Genomic DNA, 17,551 nt, shown 5'->3' with positions numbered 1-17,551 from the left:
TCTTACCTCTTCTCCTGCCATCCCCTGTGCCACTTCTGGATTTGCCCTCCCCTCGTTGCTGCCCCCTCCTCCCTACAGCTCCCTGATCCCTTCCTAGGGAGTCCCCACTCCCGTATCCCCTTTCCCACCACAGGTCCCTCTCTTCCCCTCATGGGTCTTTACCTGCAAGGATCAGTCACCTGCAAGGCTCCTACCTCCCCTCAGCTTTTATTAGTCTTTATTTTCCCACAGGGTGACTTTTGCTCAGGGGCACTTCCCTCCACCCTCACAGCCCTATTTTCATCACCGGAGGGAGCTCTCCTGCCAATGATCCCTGGGCCTTGAGCACTGTGCCCAGCCCCTGGGGGAGGACCTGTCCCCCACTTGACACCCATCCTCCTACCTCTGCCCCCCATGCAGGCACCTGCTCTTGGCCCTCATCCAAGGGGGGGCCTTTCACCCAACACGGCCCCTCCCCGACTCCTGCATCCTAAACCTCACCCTCTGCATCCTCCACTCTCCAGGCCACAGGTGCTGGACTCCTCTTGATCTGGTCCCTCTGCAGCTTCCCCCATGGCACCCTGCCCTGCTCCCACCCTTGTGTGAGTGCCTTGGGCCTTCACCAAGTAATTAATCACAGGCCCCCTCTTGTGGTTCCCCAAATCACCACCTCACCCTCACCCTCCCTCACCCAGGGCACCCCTCTTCTCCTGTCTTCACCCGAACCCAAGGTAGGTCACCCCTGAGCCATGTTCACCCCCTGTTCCCCAGTCCCAGACCCTCACCACTATCTCCTCTGCATCCTCTTGCCCCTCCTTCACAGTAGGAATACTGCCCTTGGTCCACTGCCCACTTCTTGGCCTTCATCACCCTCTCTTCATCACCATCATCCCAGTGGGCTCTCACTACCTCAACAAAATCTTTGTTTTATGCCACTTGGTCAACTGGTCTTTTCCTAGAGGGGGTCTTCTCCCAGCCCCATGCCCCCTGTGCTGCTTGCCTGACCCAAACCCTCTGTGGAGGTGTCACTTGACTCCCCCCAACTGCTCCTACCATGTAGGTCCTTTCAATGTGCACCTTGGCTTTCAGTTCTATCTTCTCTTGCCACCCTACTCCTAATTCCCCTTGTGTGCATGCACTGACTCCTCTCCCATGGGACACTGGCAGGTGCAGCCACCTCCCCACCCGGGGCCTCACCAGGCCTCTTTGCGCTCTGGGCCCAGACACACTCCTTCACCTCCCCCAGGTTACTGGCCACCTTCATCTCTCTTGGGGCCACAGCCCAGCCCCTCAGGCCCCTCTGCCTCCTGCCTCACCCTCCCTGAAGCAGTCCTTTTCCAACCAAATATAAACCTAAATTAGACTCTGCTTTAAGGGCTTACCAGGCGGCAATAAGACATAGTATTTCATTTAAACTGCATGACAAATATCTACTATCCTTAGTCATAAATGAGTTCTTAGAAACCAGTAACATTGATATTTCAAGGGAAATGAAAAAAAAACTGCAAAATGAAATAAAATATTTGGTTAGTAAGGATAAAGCATATATGAAGATGACTAAACTAATCATAAAGGAAAAGCAATTTCTTTGCTTTTAATATTACTAAAGACATTTAGACATACTAAAACTGTACAAACATCTGTACAGTTTTACAAAACAGACCCACATACACAAACACTAGGGTACAAGATAGATGAGGACCCATGGGGGAATTCTGTAGTTTGGATCCTGATTTTCAATAAGATATGAAAATGCAAAGGAAGTTAAGACAAAGATGGAGACAGCCCAACCCCGGCCTCTGTTGGATCAGGAAGGACCATCAGAGAAAACAGTCCAGTATGGGAAAGGGTCCTGGTGGACACAGCGGGGTCAGACTCACCACTTCCTTACATTATGCTAATAGCAGCACAGACACATTCAGATGACTTCTGCAGAAAAAGTCAGAAGATCTTGAAGTCATAATGCAAGGATGGGACATGGAATCTTGTCCCCACGAGGTAGCTGTCTCACACTGTAAAAGAAAAGAATCATGAACCAGTGTAGGTCAGTCATGTAAGTGCTCACATTCTCAACAGCCCTCCACATGCTCACATGTCCCACTCAAAGACCCCCACCACCCAGTGTGTCCCCCCTGCACCAACAGTCCTGTTCTCCCAGTCAGGACCCTCCAGGGTCTCACCTCTAGGATCCATGAGAGCCTTGGTCACACATCAGAGCCCTGGACACTGTCACTGCCTGGGGGAGAACAAGAGCAGGACGTGGTCAGAACCCACAGGAGAGAAACTAGAGAAGGAACTTTGAGGAGGGTGACCCCCCCATGGCCTCCTGTCTGCATCTTCACAAGGGTCTCAGGAATCACACCCCCTCTGTACTTACTTGCAGCCTGAGTGTAGCTTCCTCCTTGTTCACCTGCAAGAAGAAAACATCACGTGAAAATCCATGGAGAAGACTGAATCATGATATCCTAGAGAAACCCCCCACTTCCGGACCCCAGAGAACTTTTTGGAACTGTAACCAAAAATCCAAGACAGAATCAGGAATATAAAGAAAGGAGATGTGGGGGGACGGACCATCTCCAAACCTTCTAGAGGTCTGACCTCAGTGGGGACCTTCCCCTCTGACCTTCAAGTGCTAAGAAACAGGCCCCAACTGGAACTATGAAGGTGAAAAATCTATCTTTCATTTTCACACGTACTTTACAAAAGGGTCAATGTTAGCATCAGCTCTAGACCAGCAAGCTCATATGTGTGGATGGCATTTCCCAGGAACAAGGCAGGCAAACTTCTACCTGGGCTTGAAACCCCTCAGTGAGACACGAAAACTCAGATGCCTCCCTCCCTTCCCTACCTGAGTACTTCTTCCACCAGATCACAGCTCCAGCCACCACAACCACCAGGAGGAGACCCAGGCCAACAGTGATGCCCATGATGGGGATAGAGGGCCGAGGAGGTTCTGTGGAGGAAAAGGAAGGGGCCCTGACCTCAGGCTTGAGTCCTGACCTTGCTGAACTGTATCCAGAAGGGCTCCTGCTTTGTCTGAGATAAGCTCCATCCCATCCCCGTCCTTACCCCATCTCAGGGTGAGGGGCTCCTGAAGCCCCTCATGCTGCACATGACACGTGTGTTTCTGCTCCTCTCCAGAAGGCACCACCAAGGCCGCCCACTTCTGGAAGGTTCCATCCCCTGAAGGCCTGGTCTCCACAAGCTCCATGTCCTGGGTCTGGTCCTCCCCATCACGCTGCCAGGTCAGTGAGATCTCCTCAGGGTAGAAGCCCAGGGCCCAGCACCTCAGGGTGACCCCACTGCCAGGGATGTGGTGATGGGTCACATGTGTCTTTGGAGGGTCTGAGGAAGAATCAGAAAATTCACATTTTATGTTACTCCCATGGGCCACGGAGGAAGCATCATGTGACCATTCTGAGAAATGATGAGAAAATGAGTTTGAAAAGAAAAAGCACAAACACCAGACACCAGCCTGGGCTCTGGGGTCTGGGAAAATCTCCTAGTCCTTGTAAAATTCTGGAGTCAGGGTGAGAACCAAGGTAGGACGCTCCACGTTGAGGGGGAGAATACAGAGCAATGGTCCTGACTTTGCTGGAAACTGAATGACTCAGAAACGCTGGAGTCTGGCCTCTTATGCTGGTCTCAGACTGAGAACAGGCCTTGAGAAAGTCATGAGTCACAAGATGGCGGGCAGGGTGAAAGGGCACCGCTGACCAGTTATTTCAGGGATGGTTTCTTGCTTCTTCTCCAAAGACACTGGATTCCTTAATTGTCCTTCAGAGAAATGAAGCTACTGGCGAGTCACTGTCTTGTACAGAATATGAAAACCTGGGTGCATTCCTCCCTCTCCAGATAAGAAGTTGGGGTGCTGTTCCCACTGGGACCCCACTTGCTTCTCCTCGTGGGAAGCCAGCTCCAGCCCGAAGGGAGATCGGGGAGGCTCTGCGCCCCTCGTACTTGCGCGCAGCAGCGTGTCCTTCCCGTTCTCCAGGTGTCTGCGGAGCCACTCCACGCACTCGCGGTTCAGGTAGTTCCTCACACGCTCCGCAGCACCGCGCTGCTCAAACTTGCGTTTCGTGATCTGAGCCGCCGTGTCCGCCGCGGTCCAGGAGCGCAGGTCCTCGTTCAGGGCGATGTAATCTCGGCCGTCGTAGGCGTACTGCACGTACCCGCGGAGGAGGCGCCCGTCCGGCCCCACGTCGCAGCCGTACATCTCCTGGACCGTGTGAGACCCTGACCCGCCCCGACCACCCGCGGTAATTAAAATAAACCCAAACTGAAAATAAAACTGGGTCAAGTCCCGACGGCTCCTCCTGGGTCGGGGGGCCGAACGTGTTCCGCAGTGTTGGGGTGACCCTCGGACCCGGAGACTCGGGGCGACCCCGGCCGGTCCCTGGCGGTGGGGCTCGTGACCCGGACCCGGTCCCGCGTCGCTCACCGGCCTCGCTCTGGTTGTAGTAGCCGCGCAGGTTGTTCAGGTTCGCTCGGAAAGTCTGTGCGGCGTCCTTGGCTCTGCGCGTGTTCCGATCCCAATACTCGGGCCCCTCCTGCTCCACCCACCGCGCCCGCGGCTCCATCCTCGGATCCGGGGCGTCGCTGTCGAACCGCACGAACTGCGTGTTGTCCACATAGCCGACGGTGATTAAGCGGGGCTCCCCGAGGCCGGGTCTGGACACGGCGGTGTAGAAATACCTCAGGGAGTGGGAGCCTGGGGGCGGGAAAGGGTGAGACTCGGCCCGACTTCCTCGCGGTTCGGGTCCCGGGTCCGAGGTGACGGGGCCGGGAGGGGAGGAGGGGCGAAGGGCTCGTGAGACCGAAAAGGTTGGAGAAGGACCAGGACTTGGGGGGCAGAGAAGGGGGGGAACAAGGGAGGGACAGGACGGGACAGGGCGGAGGAGGCGGGTCTGGGCGAGGGCGACGGGATGGTTCCTTCCCTGGGTCCTCTCGCCGCTCCCCGCAGAGGCCGTTCCCTCCAGACCCCGCACTCACCCGTCCCGGTCTCGGTCAGGACCAGGCCGCCAGAGAGCAGCAGGAGGAGGGTTCTCGGCCCCATGACCCGCATCTCCGGGGTCTGGGGAGAAGCGAGTCCAGCCGGTGGATGAACACTTTGTAACCCGGAGCCTCGGAGATGAATATTGGCAGCTGGAAATTGGACACCAAATTGGAGTGAGAACTGGGGCCGCGTCACGAGTGTCCAGGCAGGAGGGCCCGACACAGGTTGTGAGACAAGAAGTGAAACTCGGGGAGACGGGAATTCCCGAGACGGAGAGTCCCGGCCCCAGACAGGGCCCTTGACCCTGAGACCCTGAGCGCCTCGCCCTCCGGGGAACCTGGGACGTTGTCCTGATCCCTCCTCTCCTGCACCGAGAGCTTTTCTTCCCACTCCCTGAGTCCTGGTCCAGGGGCTGTGTAGTCAGCGATTTTCAAAACATTTTGGTCAGAATATTTATACAATCCAACAAATTAGTGAGGACCCCAAGGGTAATTTTGTTATTATAGTTACCTCTGTCGATATTTTCCATAGTAGAAATCATAGAGTTAGAATTTGTTTATTCATTTATTTAGAATAATATTAATAACTCACACAGTTAATATGGAATATAACTGTTTCCCCAGATAAACACTACAGTGGGAACAGTGGGGTTTTTTACATTTTTGTATTTTTGCAAGTCTCTTCCTGTCACTCTCATTAGAAAATCACTGGATGTTTTTGTTTGCTTCTATGTTAACTTCATTATTTTGGTTGAAATCTATGAAAATAAAAAGCCCACACATATGTAATAGTATTTTAAATCACTTTTCAGATAATTATCTAAGTTCATCTTTGATCCAAAACTAAAACTACAAAAGTGGTAGTTCCTCAAAGGTTACTTTCAAAGTGGACCTGAAATGATATTTTTGAATATTTCCTATTCTATTACACTAAAATCCATAAGCTTATTTTGCACATTGACTGTCTCTTATACTAATAGATTTTTTAAAACTAATACAATGCTTCACTAAGTTTTGTAGATCTTCCAGTGTCATTCATTTTTTCAAGTAAACATTGTATTCCGTGAAAAAGAGGCTAGTTCAGTTCAAACAAATTATTCTTCTTGTGACATAATGCTTTGGAATGTAGCAGAAGTGCTTGATGTGTACTTCCTATGTCATCTTAGAAGTTTTTTTAGAAAAATAACTTAATTTGCATTTTGAAATATGATCATAAACCTTTTGATTTTCCTAAAAAAAGCAGCTCATTTTTGCAGTAGGAAATACAACATAGCAATATTTGTGCAAGGCCTATGTTAAGATTAGAACACCATCTTTTGAATTTCATCTAAGCATGAGAATTTTGACAGGCTTATAGTCACACCAGGTTTTCTTAAATTACTCTAACACAAGTGGATAATAGCAGATTGTAGAATTAACATACCATTCTACGCCCTGTTTTAACATGATATACTTACTTCTTGCAGTGTATCAGATCCTTTTCAGCATCATCAGAGTAAAGCTAATGTTCACCAAGCACACTCACTTCAAAGAAAAAAACATAATCTGTCTTATGCCATCAAGTTTACCATTCATTGCTCCAGGAAAACAACACCATCGAGTTAAGTCATGTAGAGTTTTACTTGTCCATGTAATTCTTGCCTTGTCAATTAAGTCTCATCATTAAACTTTAATTCCATCAGTTCAGTTCAGTTCAGTCGCTCAGTGGTGTCCGACTCTTTGTGACCCCATGGACGGCAGCATGCCAGGCCTCCCTGTCCATCACCAACTCCCGGAGTTTACTCAAACTCATGTCCATGGAGTCAGTGATGCCATCCAGCCATCTCACCCTCTGTCATCCCCCTCTCCTCCTGCCCCCAATCCCTCCCAGAATCAGGGTCCTTTCCAATGAGTCAACTCTTCGCATGAGGTGGTCAAAGTACTGGAGGTTTAGCTTCAACATCAGTCCTTCCAATGAACACCAAGGACTGATCTCCTTGAGGATGGACTGGTTGGATCTCCTTGCAATCCAAGGGGCTCTCAAGAGTCTTCTCCAACACCACAGTTCAAAAGCACCAATTCTTCGGCACTCAGCTTTCTTTATAGTCCAACTCTCACATCCATACATGACCACTGGAAAAATCATAGGTTTGACTAGACGGATCTTTGTTGGCAAAGTAATGTCTCTGCTTTTTATTTTTATTTTTGAAAAGCACTTAACATTTAATGAATTTCCCAGCATGTGGCTTCAAGCCACCAGGACACAAGCCCCACCTACACCCTTAATCTTCTCCTCAGCTCTTCTGCTGAAGAATTTTGCCTTCAAGATGACAGGCTGCTTTGGGAGCTTTCCTTTCCCCAGAACTTTGTAGTAACCTGAGAGCACCACATCAATGATAGGAGCAGCTCCTGTCTTGTTCTTGGCAGCATTTACTCGTGTCTGCTCACTAACCAAGGTCCACAATTTATCAAGGTTGACAGTCGGGCAGAAACTCTGGTTCCTCTTTAAGTGGTAATGCCTCATACCAACTTTCCCGAAGTATCCTGGGTGATATTTGTCGAAGTTGATCCTGTGATGATGCATGCCGCCAGCATTACCTCGGCCTCCCGGGTGCTTTCGGTGTTTGCCGATGCGGCCGTGGCCATGGCTCACGTGGCCCCTAAGTTTCCGGGTCTTCCTTAGTCTGGATGGCATGTCGGCGGCCTAGACGAAAGAGGATGTCTCTGCTTTTTAATATGCTGTCTAGGTTGGGCATAACTTTCCTTCCAAGGAGTAAGCGTCTTCTATTTTTTTTTTCTTTTTTCTTTTTTGTTTTTCATTTATTATTATTAGTTGAAGGCTAATTACTTTACAATATTGTAGTGGGTTTTGCCATTCATTGACATGAATCAGCCAGGGATTTACATGTGTTCCCCATCCTGATCCCCCCTCCTGCCTCCCTCCCCATCCCATCCTTCTGGGTCTTCCCAGTGCACCAGCCCTGAGCACTTCTCATGCATACAACCTGAGCTGGTGATCTGTTTCACCCTTGATAGTATACTTGTTTCAATGCTATTCTCTCAGAACATCCCACCCTCACCTCCTCCCACAGAGTCCCAAAGTCTGTTCTGTACACGTCTTCTAATTTCATGGCTGCTATCACCATCTGCAGTGATTTTGGAGCCCAGAAAAATAAAGTCTGACACTGTTTCCACTGTTTCCCCATCTATTTCTCATGAAGTGATGGGACCAGATGCCATGATCTTAGTTTTCTGAATGTTGAGCTTTAAGCCAACTTTTTCACTCTCCTCCTTCACTTTCATCAAGAGGCTTTTTAGTTCCTCTTCACTTTTTGCCATAAGGGTGGTGTCATCTGCATATCTGAGGTTAATTGATATTTCTCCTGGCAATCTTGATTCCAGCTTGTGCTTCTTCCAACCCAGCGTTTCTCATGATGTACTCTGCATATAAGTTAAATAAGCAGGGTGACAATATACAGCCTTTACGCACTCCTTTTCCTATTTGGAACCAGTCTATTGTTCCATGTCCAGTTCTAACTGTTGCTTCCTGGCCTGCATACAGGTTTCTCAAGAGGCGGGTCAGGTGGTCTGGTATTCCCATCTCTTTCAGAATTTTCCACAGTTTATTGTGACCCACACAGTCAAAGGCTTTGGCATAGTCAATAAAGCAGAAATAGATGTTTTTCTGGAACTTTCTTGCTTTTTTGATGATCCAGCAGATGTTGGCAATTTGATCTCTGGTTCCTCTGCCTTTTTTAAAACCAGCTTGAACATCTGGAAGTTCATGGTTCACGTATTGCTGAAGCCTGGCTTGGAGAATTTTGAGCATTACTTTACTAGCGTGTGAGATGAGTGCAATTGTGCGGTAGTTTGAGTATTCTTTGGCATTGCCTTTCTTTGGGATTGGAATGAAAACTGACCTTTTCCAGTCCTGTGGCCACTGCTGAGTTTTCCAAATATGCTGGCGTATTGAGTGCAGCACTTTGACAGCATCATCTTTCAGGATTTGAAATAGCTCAACTGGAATTTCATCACCTCCACTAGCTTTGTTCGTAGTGATGCTTTCTAAGGTCCACTTGACTTCACAGTCCAGGATGTCTGGCTCTAGGTGAGTGATCACACCATTGTGATTATTGGGCTCATGAAGATCTTTTTTGTACAGTTCTTCTGTGTATTCTTGCCAGCTCTTCTTAATATCTTCTGCTTCTGTTATGCAGAGTACATCATGCTAAATGCCAGGCTCAGTGAATCAAAAGGTGCAATCAAGGTTGCCAAGAGAAATATCAACAATCTCAGATATGAAGATAATACCACCCTATTGGCAAAAAGTGAAGAGGAACTAAAGAGCCTCTTGATGAAGGAGAAAGAGGAGAGTAAAAAACCTGGCTTAAAATTCAACATTCAAAAAAATAAGATCAGGGTATCTGGTCCCACCAGTTTATGGCAAACTGAAGGGTGAAAAGTGAAAACAGTGACAGATTTTATTTTCTTGGGATCCAAAATCACTGTGGATGGTGACTGCAGCCAAGAAATTAAAAGACATTTGCTCCTTGCAAGAAAAGCTATGACTAACGTAGACAGTGTATTAAAAAGCAGAGACATCACTTGGCCAACAAAGGTCCCTATAGTAAAAGCTATGGTATTTCTGGTAGTTATGTATGGATGTGAGAGTTGGACCATAAAGAAGGCTGAGTGCAAAGTATTGCTGCTTTTGAATTGTGGTGCTAGAGAAGACTTGAGAGTCCCTTGGACTGCAAGGAGATCAAACCAGTCCATCCTAAAGGAAATCAACCCTGAATATTCATTGGAAGGACTGGTGCTAAACTGAAGCTCCAATACTTTGGCCAGCTGGTGCAAAGACCAATTCACTGGAAAAGACCCTGATACTGGGAAAGATTGAGGGCAGAAGGAGAAAGGGGCGACAGAGGATGAGATGGTTGGATGGCATCACTGACTCAATAGACATGAGTTTGAGCAAACTCTGGGAGATAGTGAAGGATAGGAAAGTCTGGTGTACTGCAGTCCATGGGGTCACAAAGAGTCAGACATGACTTAACAACTGAACAACAATTAGTTTCAAATGTACAGGAAAGTGAACCAGTTGTACATAAACTTATATCCATGCTTTTTAGATATAGGCCATTACAGAGTATTGAGTAGAATTCCCTGTGCTATATAGTAGGTCCTTATTAGTTATCTATTTTATTTATAGTGGTGTGTAATTGTTAATCCCAACCTCCCAATTTCTCCTCCCGTGATACAACTTGTTATTAAAACAAGAAGATAAAAGCCAATTGATTATTGAAATGCTTGCATCTAGGAAAAGAGAATCAGAGATTTGGAAAGTGGTATAAGGACCACAGCTTTTCATAATGTCTTGTAGGACTTTTTTGCCTTTTAAAAATATATACATGTACAAGTTTGGTAAAAGTTTAAAAAGATGGAGACAGCCCAACCCTGGCCTCTGTTGGATCAGGAAGGACCATCAGAGAAGAGAAAACAGTCCGGTGTGGGAAAGGGTCCTGGTGAACAGAGGGGGTGCCAGGCTCACCACTTCTTTACATTATGCTTATAGCAGCACAGACACATTCAGATGACTTCTGCAGAAAGAGAAGTCAGAAGATCTTCAAGTCATAATGCAAGGATGGGACATGGAATCTTGTCCCCACAGGTAGCTGTCTCACACTGTGAAAGAAAAGAATCATGAATCCGTGTAGGTCAGTCATGTAAGCTCACATTCTCAACGGCCCTCCACATGCTCACATGTCCCACTCAAAGACCCCCACCACCCAGTGTGTCCCCCCTGCACCAACAGTCCTGTTCTCCCAGTCAGGACCCTCCAGGGTCTCACCTCTAGGATCCATGAGAGCCTTGGTCACACATCAGAGCCCTGGACACTGTCACTGCCTGGGGGAGAACAAGAGCAGGACGTGGTCAGAACCCACAGGAGAGAAACTAGAGAAGGAACTTTGAGGAGGGTGAGCCCCCATGGCCTCCTGTCTGCATCCTCACAAGGGTCTCAGGAATCACACCCCCTCTGTACTTACTTGCAGCCTGAGTGTAGCTTCCTCCTTGTTCACCTGCAAGAAGAAAACATCACGTGAGAATCCATGGAGAAGACTGAATCATGATATCCTAGAGAAACCCCCTACTTCTGGACCCCAGAGAACTTTTTGGAACTGTAACCAAAAATCCAGGACAGAATCAGGAATATAAAGAAAGGAGATGTAGGGCACTGGACCATCTCCAACCCTTCTAGAGGTCTGACCTCAGTGGGGACCTTCCCCTCTGACCTTCAAGTGCTGAGAAACAGGCCCCAACTGGAACTATGAAGGTGAAAAATCTATCTTTCATTTTCACACGTACTTTACAAAAGGGTCAATGTTAGCATCAGTTCTAGACCAGCAAGCCCATATGTGTGGATGGTATTTCCCAGGAACAAGGCAGGCAAACTTCTACCTGGGCTTGAAACCCCTCAGTGAGACACGAAAACTCAGATGCCTCCCTCCCTTCCCTACCTGAGTACTTCTTCCACCAGAACACAGCTCCAGCCACCACAGCCACCAGGAGGAGACCCAGGCCAACAGTGATGTCCATGATGGGGATAGAGGGCCGAGGAGGTTCTGTGGAGGAAAAGGAAGGGGCCCTGACCTCAGGCTTGAGTCCTGACCTTGCTGAACTGTATCCAGAAGGGCTCCTGCTTTGTCTGAGATAAGCTCCATCCCATCCCCGTCCTTACCCCATCTCAGGGTGAGGGGCTCCTGAAGCCCCTCATGCTGCACATGACACGTGTGTTTCTGCTCCTCTCCAGAAGGCACCACCAAGGCCGCCCACTTCTGGAAGGTTCCATCCCCTGAAGGCCTGGTCTCCACAAGCTCCATGTCCTGAGTCTGGTCCTCCCCATCACGCTGCCAGGTCAGTGAGATCTCCTCAGGGTAGAAGCCCAGGGCCCAGCACCTCAGGGTGACCCCACTGCCAGGGATGTGGTGATGGGTCACATGTGTCTTTGGAGGGTCTGAGGAAGAATCAGAAAATTCACATTTTATGTTACTCCCATGGGCCACGGAAGAAGCATCATGTGACCATTCTGAGAAATGATGAGAAAATGAGTTTGAAAAGAAAAAGCACAAACACCAGACACCAGCCTGGGCTCTGGGGTCTGGGAAAATCTCCTAGTCCTTGTAAAGTTCTGGAGTCAGGGTGAGAACCAAGGTAGGACGCTCCACGTTGAGGGGGAGAATACAGAGCAATGGTCCTGACTTTGCTGGAAACTGAATGACTCAGAAACGCTGGAGTCTGGCCTCTTATGCTGGTCTCAGACTGAGAACAGGCCTTGAGAAAGTCATGAGTCACAAGATGGCGGGCAGGGTGAAAGGGCACCGCTGACCAGTTATTTCAGGGATGGTTTCTTGCTTCTTCTCCAAAGACATTGGATTCCTTAATTGTCCTTCAGAGAAATGAAGCTACTGGCGAGTCACTGTCTTGTACAGAATATGAAAACCTGGGTGCATTCCTCCCTCTCCAGATAAGAAGTTGGGGTGCTGTTCCCACAGGGACCCCACTTGCTTCTCCTGGTGGGAAGCCAGCTCCAGCCCGAGGGGAGATCGGGGAGGCTCCGCGCCCCTCGTACCTGCGCGCAGCAGCGTGTTCTTTCCGCTCTCTAGGTATCTGCGGAGCCACTCCACGCACTCGCGGTTCAGGTAGTTCCTCACACGCTCAGCCACACCGTCCTGCTCAATCTTGCGCTTGGTGATCTGAGCCACCGTGTCCGCCGCGGTCCAGGAGCTCAGATCTTCGTTCAGGGCGATGTAATCTCTGCCGTCGTAGGCTAACTGATCAAACCCGCGGAGGCGCCCGTCCGGCCCCACGTCGCAGCCGTACATCTCCTGGAGGGTGTGAGACCCTGACCCGCCCAGACCATCCGCAGGGATTAAACCCAAACTGAAATGAAACCGGGTCAAGTCCCGACGGCTCCTCCCGGGTCGGGGTCCGGGCGTGTTCTGCAATGTTGTTGGGGTGACCCTCGGACCCGGAGACTCAGGGCGACCCCTGCCGTTCCCTGGGGATAGGGGTCGTGACCTGGACCCGGGCCCGCGTCACTCACCGGCCTCGCTCTGGTTGTAGTAGCCGCGCAGGGTGTTCAAGTTCACTCGGAAAGTCTCTGCGGTGTCTCTGGCTCTTTGAGTCTCTTCATCCCAATACTCTGGACCCTCCTGCTCCACCCACCGCGCCCGCGGCTCCATCCTCGGGTTAGAGGCGTCGCTGTCAAACCGCACGAATTGCGCGTAGTCCACGTAGCCGACGACGATAAAGAGGGGCTCCCCGAGGCCGGGCCGGGACACGGCGGTGCAGAAATACCTCAGGGAGTGGGAGCCTGGGGGCGGGAAGGGGTGAGACCCGGCCCGACCTCCTCACGGTTCGGGTCCCGGGTCTGAGGTGACGAAACTGGGAGGAGGGAGGGGCGAGGGGCTCGTGAGACCGAAAACGTCGGAGAAGGACCAGGACTTGGGGGGCAGAGAAGAGGGGGCGGGAAGCAAGGGAGGGACAGGACGGGACAGGGGGAGGGGGCAGGTCTGGCCGAGGGCGGCGGGATCGTTCCTTCCCTGGGTCCTCTCGCCGCTCCTCGCAGAGGCCGTTCCCTCCCGACCCCGCACTCACCCGCCCACGTCTCGGTCACAACCAGCGCACCCGGCAGCAGCAGGAGAAGAGTTCTCTTCCGCTTGATCCTCATCTCCTGGGGGTATGGGAGTAGCGAGTCTGGGGAGCGGGTGTGGGGAGAAGCGAGTCCAGCGGGTGAATGGACACTTTGTAACCGGGGACCGCGGAGATGAATATTGGCAGCTAGAAATCAGACACCCAATGGGAGTGAGAACTGGGGCCGCGTCACGCGTGTTCAGGCAGGAGGGCCCGACACGGGTTGTGAGAGTGAAAGTGAAACTCAGGGAGACGGGAAACCCAAGACGGAGCATCCAGTCCCCAGACAGGGCCCTTGACCCTGAGACCCTGAGCGCCTCGCCCTCCGGGGAACCTGGGACGTTGTCCTGATCCCTCCTCTCCTGCACCGAGAGCTTTTCTTCCCACTCCCTGAGTCCTGGCCCAGGAGCTGTGTAGTCAGCGATTTTCAAAACATTTTGGTCAGAATATTTATACAATCCAACAAATTAGTGAGGACCCCAAGGGTAATTTTGTTTATAGTTACTTCTATCGATATTTTCCATAGTAGAAATAATAGAGTTAGAATTTGTTTATTCATTTATTTAGAATAATATTAATAACTCACACAGTTAATATGGAATATAACTATTTCCCCAAATAAACACTACAGTGGGAACAGTGAAGCTTTTTACATTTTTATATTTTTGCAAGTCTCTTCTTGTCACTCTCATTAGAAGATCACTGGATGTTTATGTTTGCTTCTAATGTTAAATCCATTATTTTGGTTGAAATCTATGAAAATAAAAAGCCCACACATACATAATAATATTTTAAATCACTTTTCAGATAATTATCTAAGTTCATCTTTGATCCAAAACTAAAACTACAAAAGTGGTAGTTTCTCAAAGTTATTTTGAAAGTGGACCTGAAATGATATTATTGAATATTTCCTATTCTATTACACTAAAATCCATAAGCTTATTTTGCACATTGACTGTCTTTTATACTAATATAAATTTTTTAAAACTAATACAATGCTTCACAAAGTTTTGTAGATCTTCCAGCATCATTCATTTTTTCAAGTAAACATTGTATTCCATGAAAAAGAGGCTAGTTCAGCTCAAACAAATTATTTTCCTTGCAACATAATGCTTTGGAATGTAGCAGAAGTGCTTGATGTGTACTTCCTATGTCATCTTAGAAGTTTTGTTTTTTTTTTTTAGAAAAATATCTTAATTTGCCTTTTGAAATATGACTATAAGCCTTTTGATTTTCCTAAAAGAAGCAGCTCATTTTTGCAATAGGAAATACAACATAGCAATATTTGTGCAAGGCCTATGTTAAGATTAGAACACCATCTTTTGAATTTCATCTAAGCATGAGAATTTTGACAGGCCGATATTCACACCAGGTTTTCTTAAGTTACTCTAACACAAGTGGGTAATAGCAGATTGTAGAATTAACATACCATTCTATGCCGTTATAACATGATATACTTACTTCTGTTCCTCTTGCAGTGTATCAGATCCTTTTCAGCATCATCAGAGTAAAGCTAATGTTCACCAAGCACATTCACTTCAAAGAAAAAAACATAATCTGTTTTATGCCATCAAGTTTACCATTCATTGCTCCAGGAAAACACCACCATCGAGTTAAGTCATGTCAAGTTTTACTTGTCCATATAATTTTTGCCTTGTCAATTAAGTCTCATCATTAAACTTTAGTTCCATCAGTTCAGTTCAGTTCAGTTCAGTCACTCAGTGGTGTCCGACTCTTTGTGACCCCATGGACGGCATCGCCAGGCCTCCCTGTCCATCACCAACTCCCGGAGTTTACCCAAACTCATGTCCATGGAGTCAGTGATGCCATCCAACCATCTCATCCTCTGTCATCCCCTTCTCCTCCTGCCCTCAATCTTTCCCAGCATTAGAGTCTTTTCAAACGAGTCAGCTCTTCGCATCAGGTGGCCAAAGTACTGGAGTTTCAGCTTCAGCATCAGTCCTTCCAATGAACACCCAGGGCTGATCGCCTTTAGGATGAACTGGTTGGATATTCTTGCAATCCAAGGGGCTCTCAAGAATCTTCTCCAACACCGCAGTTCAAAAACATCAATTCTTCGGCACTCAGCTTTCTTTTTTTTTATTTTATTTTTTTTATTTTTATTTTTTATTTATTTATTTATTTATTTTCAGCTTTCTTTATAGTCCAACTCTCACATCCATACATGACCATTGGAAAAATCATAGGTTTGACTAGACGGACCTTTGCTGGCAAAGTAATGTCTCTGTTCTTTAATATACCATCTAGGTTGTTTCATGACTTTCCTTCCAAGGAGTAAGCGTCTTTTAAATTCATGGCTGCAATTGCCATCTGCAGTGATTTTGGAGCCCAGAAAAATAAAGTCAGCCACTGTTTCCCCATCTATTTCCCATGAAGTGATGGGACCAGATGCCATGATCTTAGTTTTCTGAATGTTGAACTTTAAGCCAACTTTTTCACTCTCCTCTTTCACTTTAATCAAGAGGCTCTTTAGTTATTCTTCACTTTCTGCCATAAGGGTGGTGTCATCTGCTTATCTGAGGTTATTGATATTTCTCCCAGCAATCTTGATTCCAGCTTGTGCTTCTTCCAATCCAACATTTCTCATGATGTACTCTGCATATAAGTTAATAAGTAGGGTGACAATATACACCCTTGATGTACTTCTTTTCCTATTTGGAACCATAAGATCTGATATTAGTTTCCCAAGGGAATCAGAGGTGTCCCTGAATCCCTAGAGTGGTAAACACACAGTAGGACAATCAAGGAGGCCAAAGTGAGCCGAAGAAGTTAGAGTTGATAGTGAGATTTCATGTGGGGAATACCTGTGATCAGGGTTGTCCTGGCTGAGGGGTGATATGGGAAGGTTGTCAGTGTCCAGGGCCTGGCAGGAGAGGTAGCAGATAATTTATGATTACTTCCTGTCAGGACGGCTCCAGAAGAGTTCTGATATCAAATACATTCTCCAGTCTGTCAGGTCCTGATCCCAAATGTATTCATCCAGCAGTGTTGACACATGTTTTGTCCAGTTTGGCTCATGCTTTGGGCTGAGAGTCTGTAATACACTCGAAACCGAGGTATAGACTCTGCTCTCACATGGCTGAGTAACGGTTGTAATGGAATACCGTGAAGGTTGTTGTTGACATAGTAGCAGGTAATCAAAACCATCTCTTTCTCTCTCTCCCACAGTTATTGTAAATATTGCTCATTATTTGCACCCTGATGTTTCTTAGAATATGAGGGATTTTAACAAATTTCCCCCAGGAAGGCAGACTCAATGCTTTGGGGACAGGAGACAGTATGGACTTGACCTTGACTACACTGAGTGGATCTTCCACTTTGGACGACTCCCATTGAGACCTACTGCCCACCTTCACATGGCATCAGGGACATTCCCACTGTCTTCTGAGCAGAACACTTAGTACACAAAGACTCATGTCACAAATCCTTGGTAACATGATTGAAAAGCATCTCTAGTACATTACATAGATTGTTGCATAGATAGATGTTTATGGATGGAGAGAGAGAGAGAGAGAGGATGGACAGAGGCTAGATACAGATTGAGAACTGGACACATAATTTTACCATCCATGTGTCACAGGGCAACTTATGACAACTTATATTTGTTATTTGTAGTGGACTTTTATTAGCTTCCAAGTGAGATGAAAGAAGAAAAGCAAATCAATGCACCTTCAAGAAATCCTCCAAGTTCGAACATGTTCTGATTAAGCCTAAGTTGGGAAAAAACAACTTTTGAGTGGGGGGCGGGGCGGGGTCACGGGGCTGAGTGCTTGTCATAAGCATCCATACTCTATCCTCTGGTGGCCTTCTGTGAAATGGCACAAGTGCTGCCGGCTCCATGGTTTTGTCAGCAAAAGAAGTCAACATTTCCACTTGCCACCTT

At 48.0% G+C, this 17,551-nt stretch overlaps 3 protein-coding genes across 5 annotated transcripts; all 3 read right to left on the bottom strand.

Moving 5' to 3' along the window:
• Positions 1–1,293: 1,293 nt before the first annotated feature.
• LOC136151839 (BOLA class I histocompatibility antigen, alpha chain BL3-7-like) lies at positions 1,294–5,119 on the bottom strand. Of its 2 annotated transcripts, XM_065913278.1 has the most exons (8): positions 4,972–5,119; positions 4,421–4,690; positions 3,940–4,215; positions 3,049–3,324; positions 2,828–2,932; positions 2,357–2,389; positions 2,160–2,215; positions 1,297–1,991 (listed from the first exon to the last, which is right to left on the bottom strand). In XM_065913278.1, the coding sequence occupies exons 1-7, from the start codon at positions 5,042–5,044 to the stop codon at positions 2,184–2,186; spliced, it is 1,065 nt and encodes a 354-aa protein (XP_065769350.1). In that variant the 5' UTR covers positions 5,045–5,119; the 3' UTR covers positions 1,297–1,991; positions 2,160–2,183. The 2 variants fall into 2 exon arrangements, with proteins under 2 accessions (XP_065769349.1, XP_065769350.1); XM_065913277.1 differs by lacking the exon at positions 2,357–2,389 and having other exon boundaries at positions 1,294–1,991; positions 2,795–2,932; positions 4,972–5,117.
• Positions 5,120–7,143: 2,024 nt separating this feature from the next.
• LOC136151840 (large ribosomal subunit protein uL15-like) lies at positions 7,144–7,690 on the bottom strand. Its single transcript, XM_065913279.1, has one exon. It carries the CDS (start codon positions 7,646–7,648, stop codon positions 7,202–7,204), a length of 447 nt encoding a protein of 148 aa, XP_065769351.1. The 5' UTR covers positions 7,649–7,690; the 3' UTR covers positions 7,144–7,201.
• A 362-nt stretch (positions 7,691–8,052) lies between these two features.
• LOC136151895 (BOLA class I histocompatibility antigen, alpha chain BL3-7-like) lies at positions 8,053–13,752 on the bottom strand. 2 transcript variants are annotated; one of them, XM_065913331.1, is made up of 8 exons: positions 13,612–13,752; positions 13,058–13,327; positions 12,584–12,856; positions 11,693–11,968; positions 11,472–11,576; positions 11,001–11,033; positions 10,805–10,860; positions 8,053–10,638 (listed from the first exon to the last, which is right to left on the bottom strand). In XM_065913331.1, exons 1-7 carry the CDS (start codon positions 13,682–13,684, stop codon positions 10,829–10,831), a joined length of 1,062 nt encoding a protein of 353 aa, XP_065769403.1. In that variant the 5' UTR covers positions 13,685–13,752; the 3' UTR covers positions 8,053–10,638; positions 10,805–10,828. The 2 variants fall into 2 exon arrangements, with proteins under 2 accessions (XP_065769403.1, XP_065769404.1); XM_065913332.1 differs by lacking the exon at positions 11,472–11,576.
• Positions 13,753–17,551: the final 3,799 nt, after the last annotated feature.

Source organism: Muntiacus reevesi, chromosome 20, assembly GCF_963930625.1.
Source record: "Muntiacus reevesi chromosome 20, mMunRee1.1, whole genome shotgun sequence".
In the NCBI taxonomy this organism is placed as follows: domain Eukaryota; kingdom Metazoa; phylum Chordata; class Mammalia; order Artiodactyla; family Cervidae; genus Muntiacus; species Muntiacus reevesi.
The sequence above is the reverse complement of the archived record's forward strand: the minus strand, read 5'-3'. Positions and strand labels throughout refer to the sequence as shown.

What these genes read in the sequence shown, in the direction of transcription:
- LOC136151895 (XM_065913331.1), bottom strand. Translation starts at nt 13,684, where the DNA reads ATGAGGATCAAGCGGAAGAGAACTCTTCTCCTGCTGCTGCCGGGTGCG. An exon ending in TGTGACCGAGACGTGGGCGG is followed by an intron (nt 13,328 to 13,611) that starts GTGAGTGCGGGG and finishes TCCCGCCCCCAG; the next exon opens with GCTCCCACTCCCTGAGGTAT. An exon ending in AAGCTACACTCAGGCTGCAA is followed by an intron (nt 10,861 to 11,000) that starts GTAAGTACAGAG and finishes GTTCTCCCCCAG; the next exon opens with GCAGTGACAGTGTCCAGGGC.
- LOC136151839 (XM_065913278.1), bottom strand. Translation starts at nt 5,044, where the DNA reads ATGCGGGTCATGGGGCCGAGAACCCTCCTCCTGCTGCTCTCTGGCGGC. An exon ending in CCTGACCGAGACCGGGACGG is followed by an intron (nt 4,691 to 4,971) that starts GTGAGTGCGGGG and finishes TCCCGCCCCCAG; the next exon opens with GCTCCCACTCCCTGAGGTAT. An exon ending in GCCCCTCACCCTGAGATGGG is followed by an intron (nt 2,933 to 3,048) that starts GTAAGGACGGGG and finishes TTTCCTCCACAG; the next exon opens with AACCTCCTCGGCCCTCTATC.
- LOC136151840 (XM_065913279.1), bottom strand. Translation starts at nt 7,648, where the DNA reads ATGCCATCCAGACTAAGGAAGACCCGGAAACTTAGGGGCCACGTGAGC.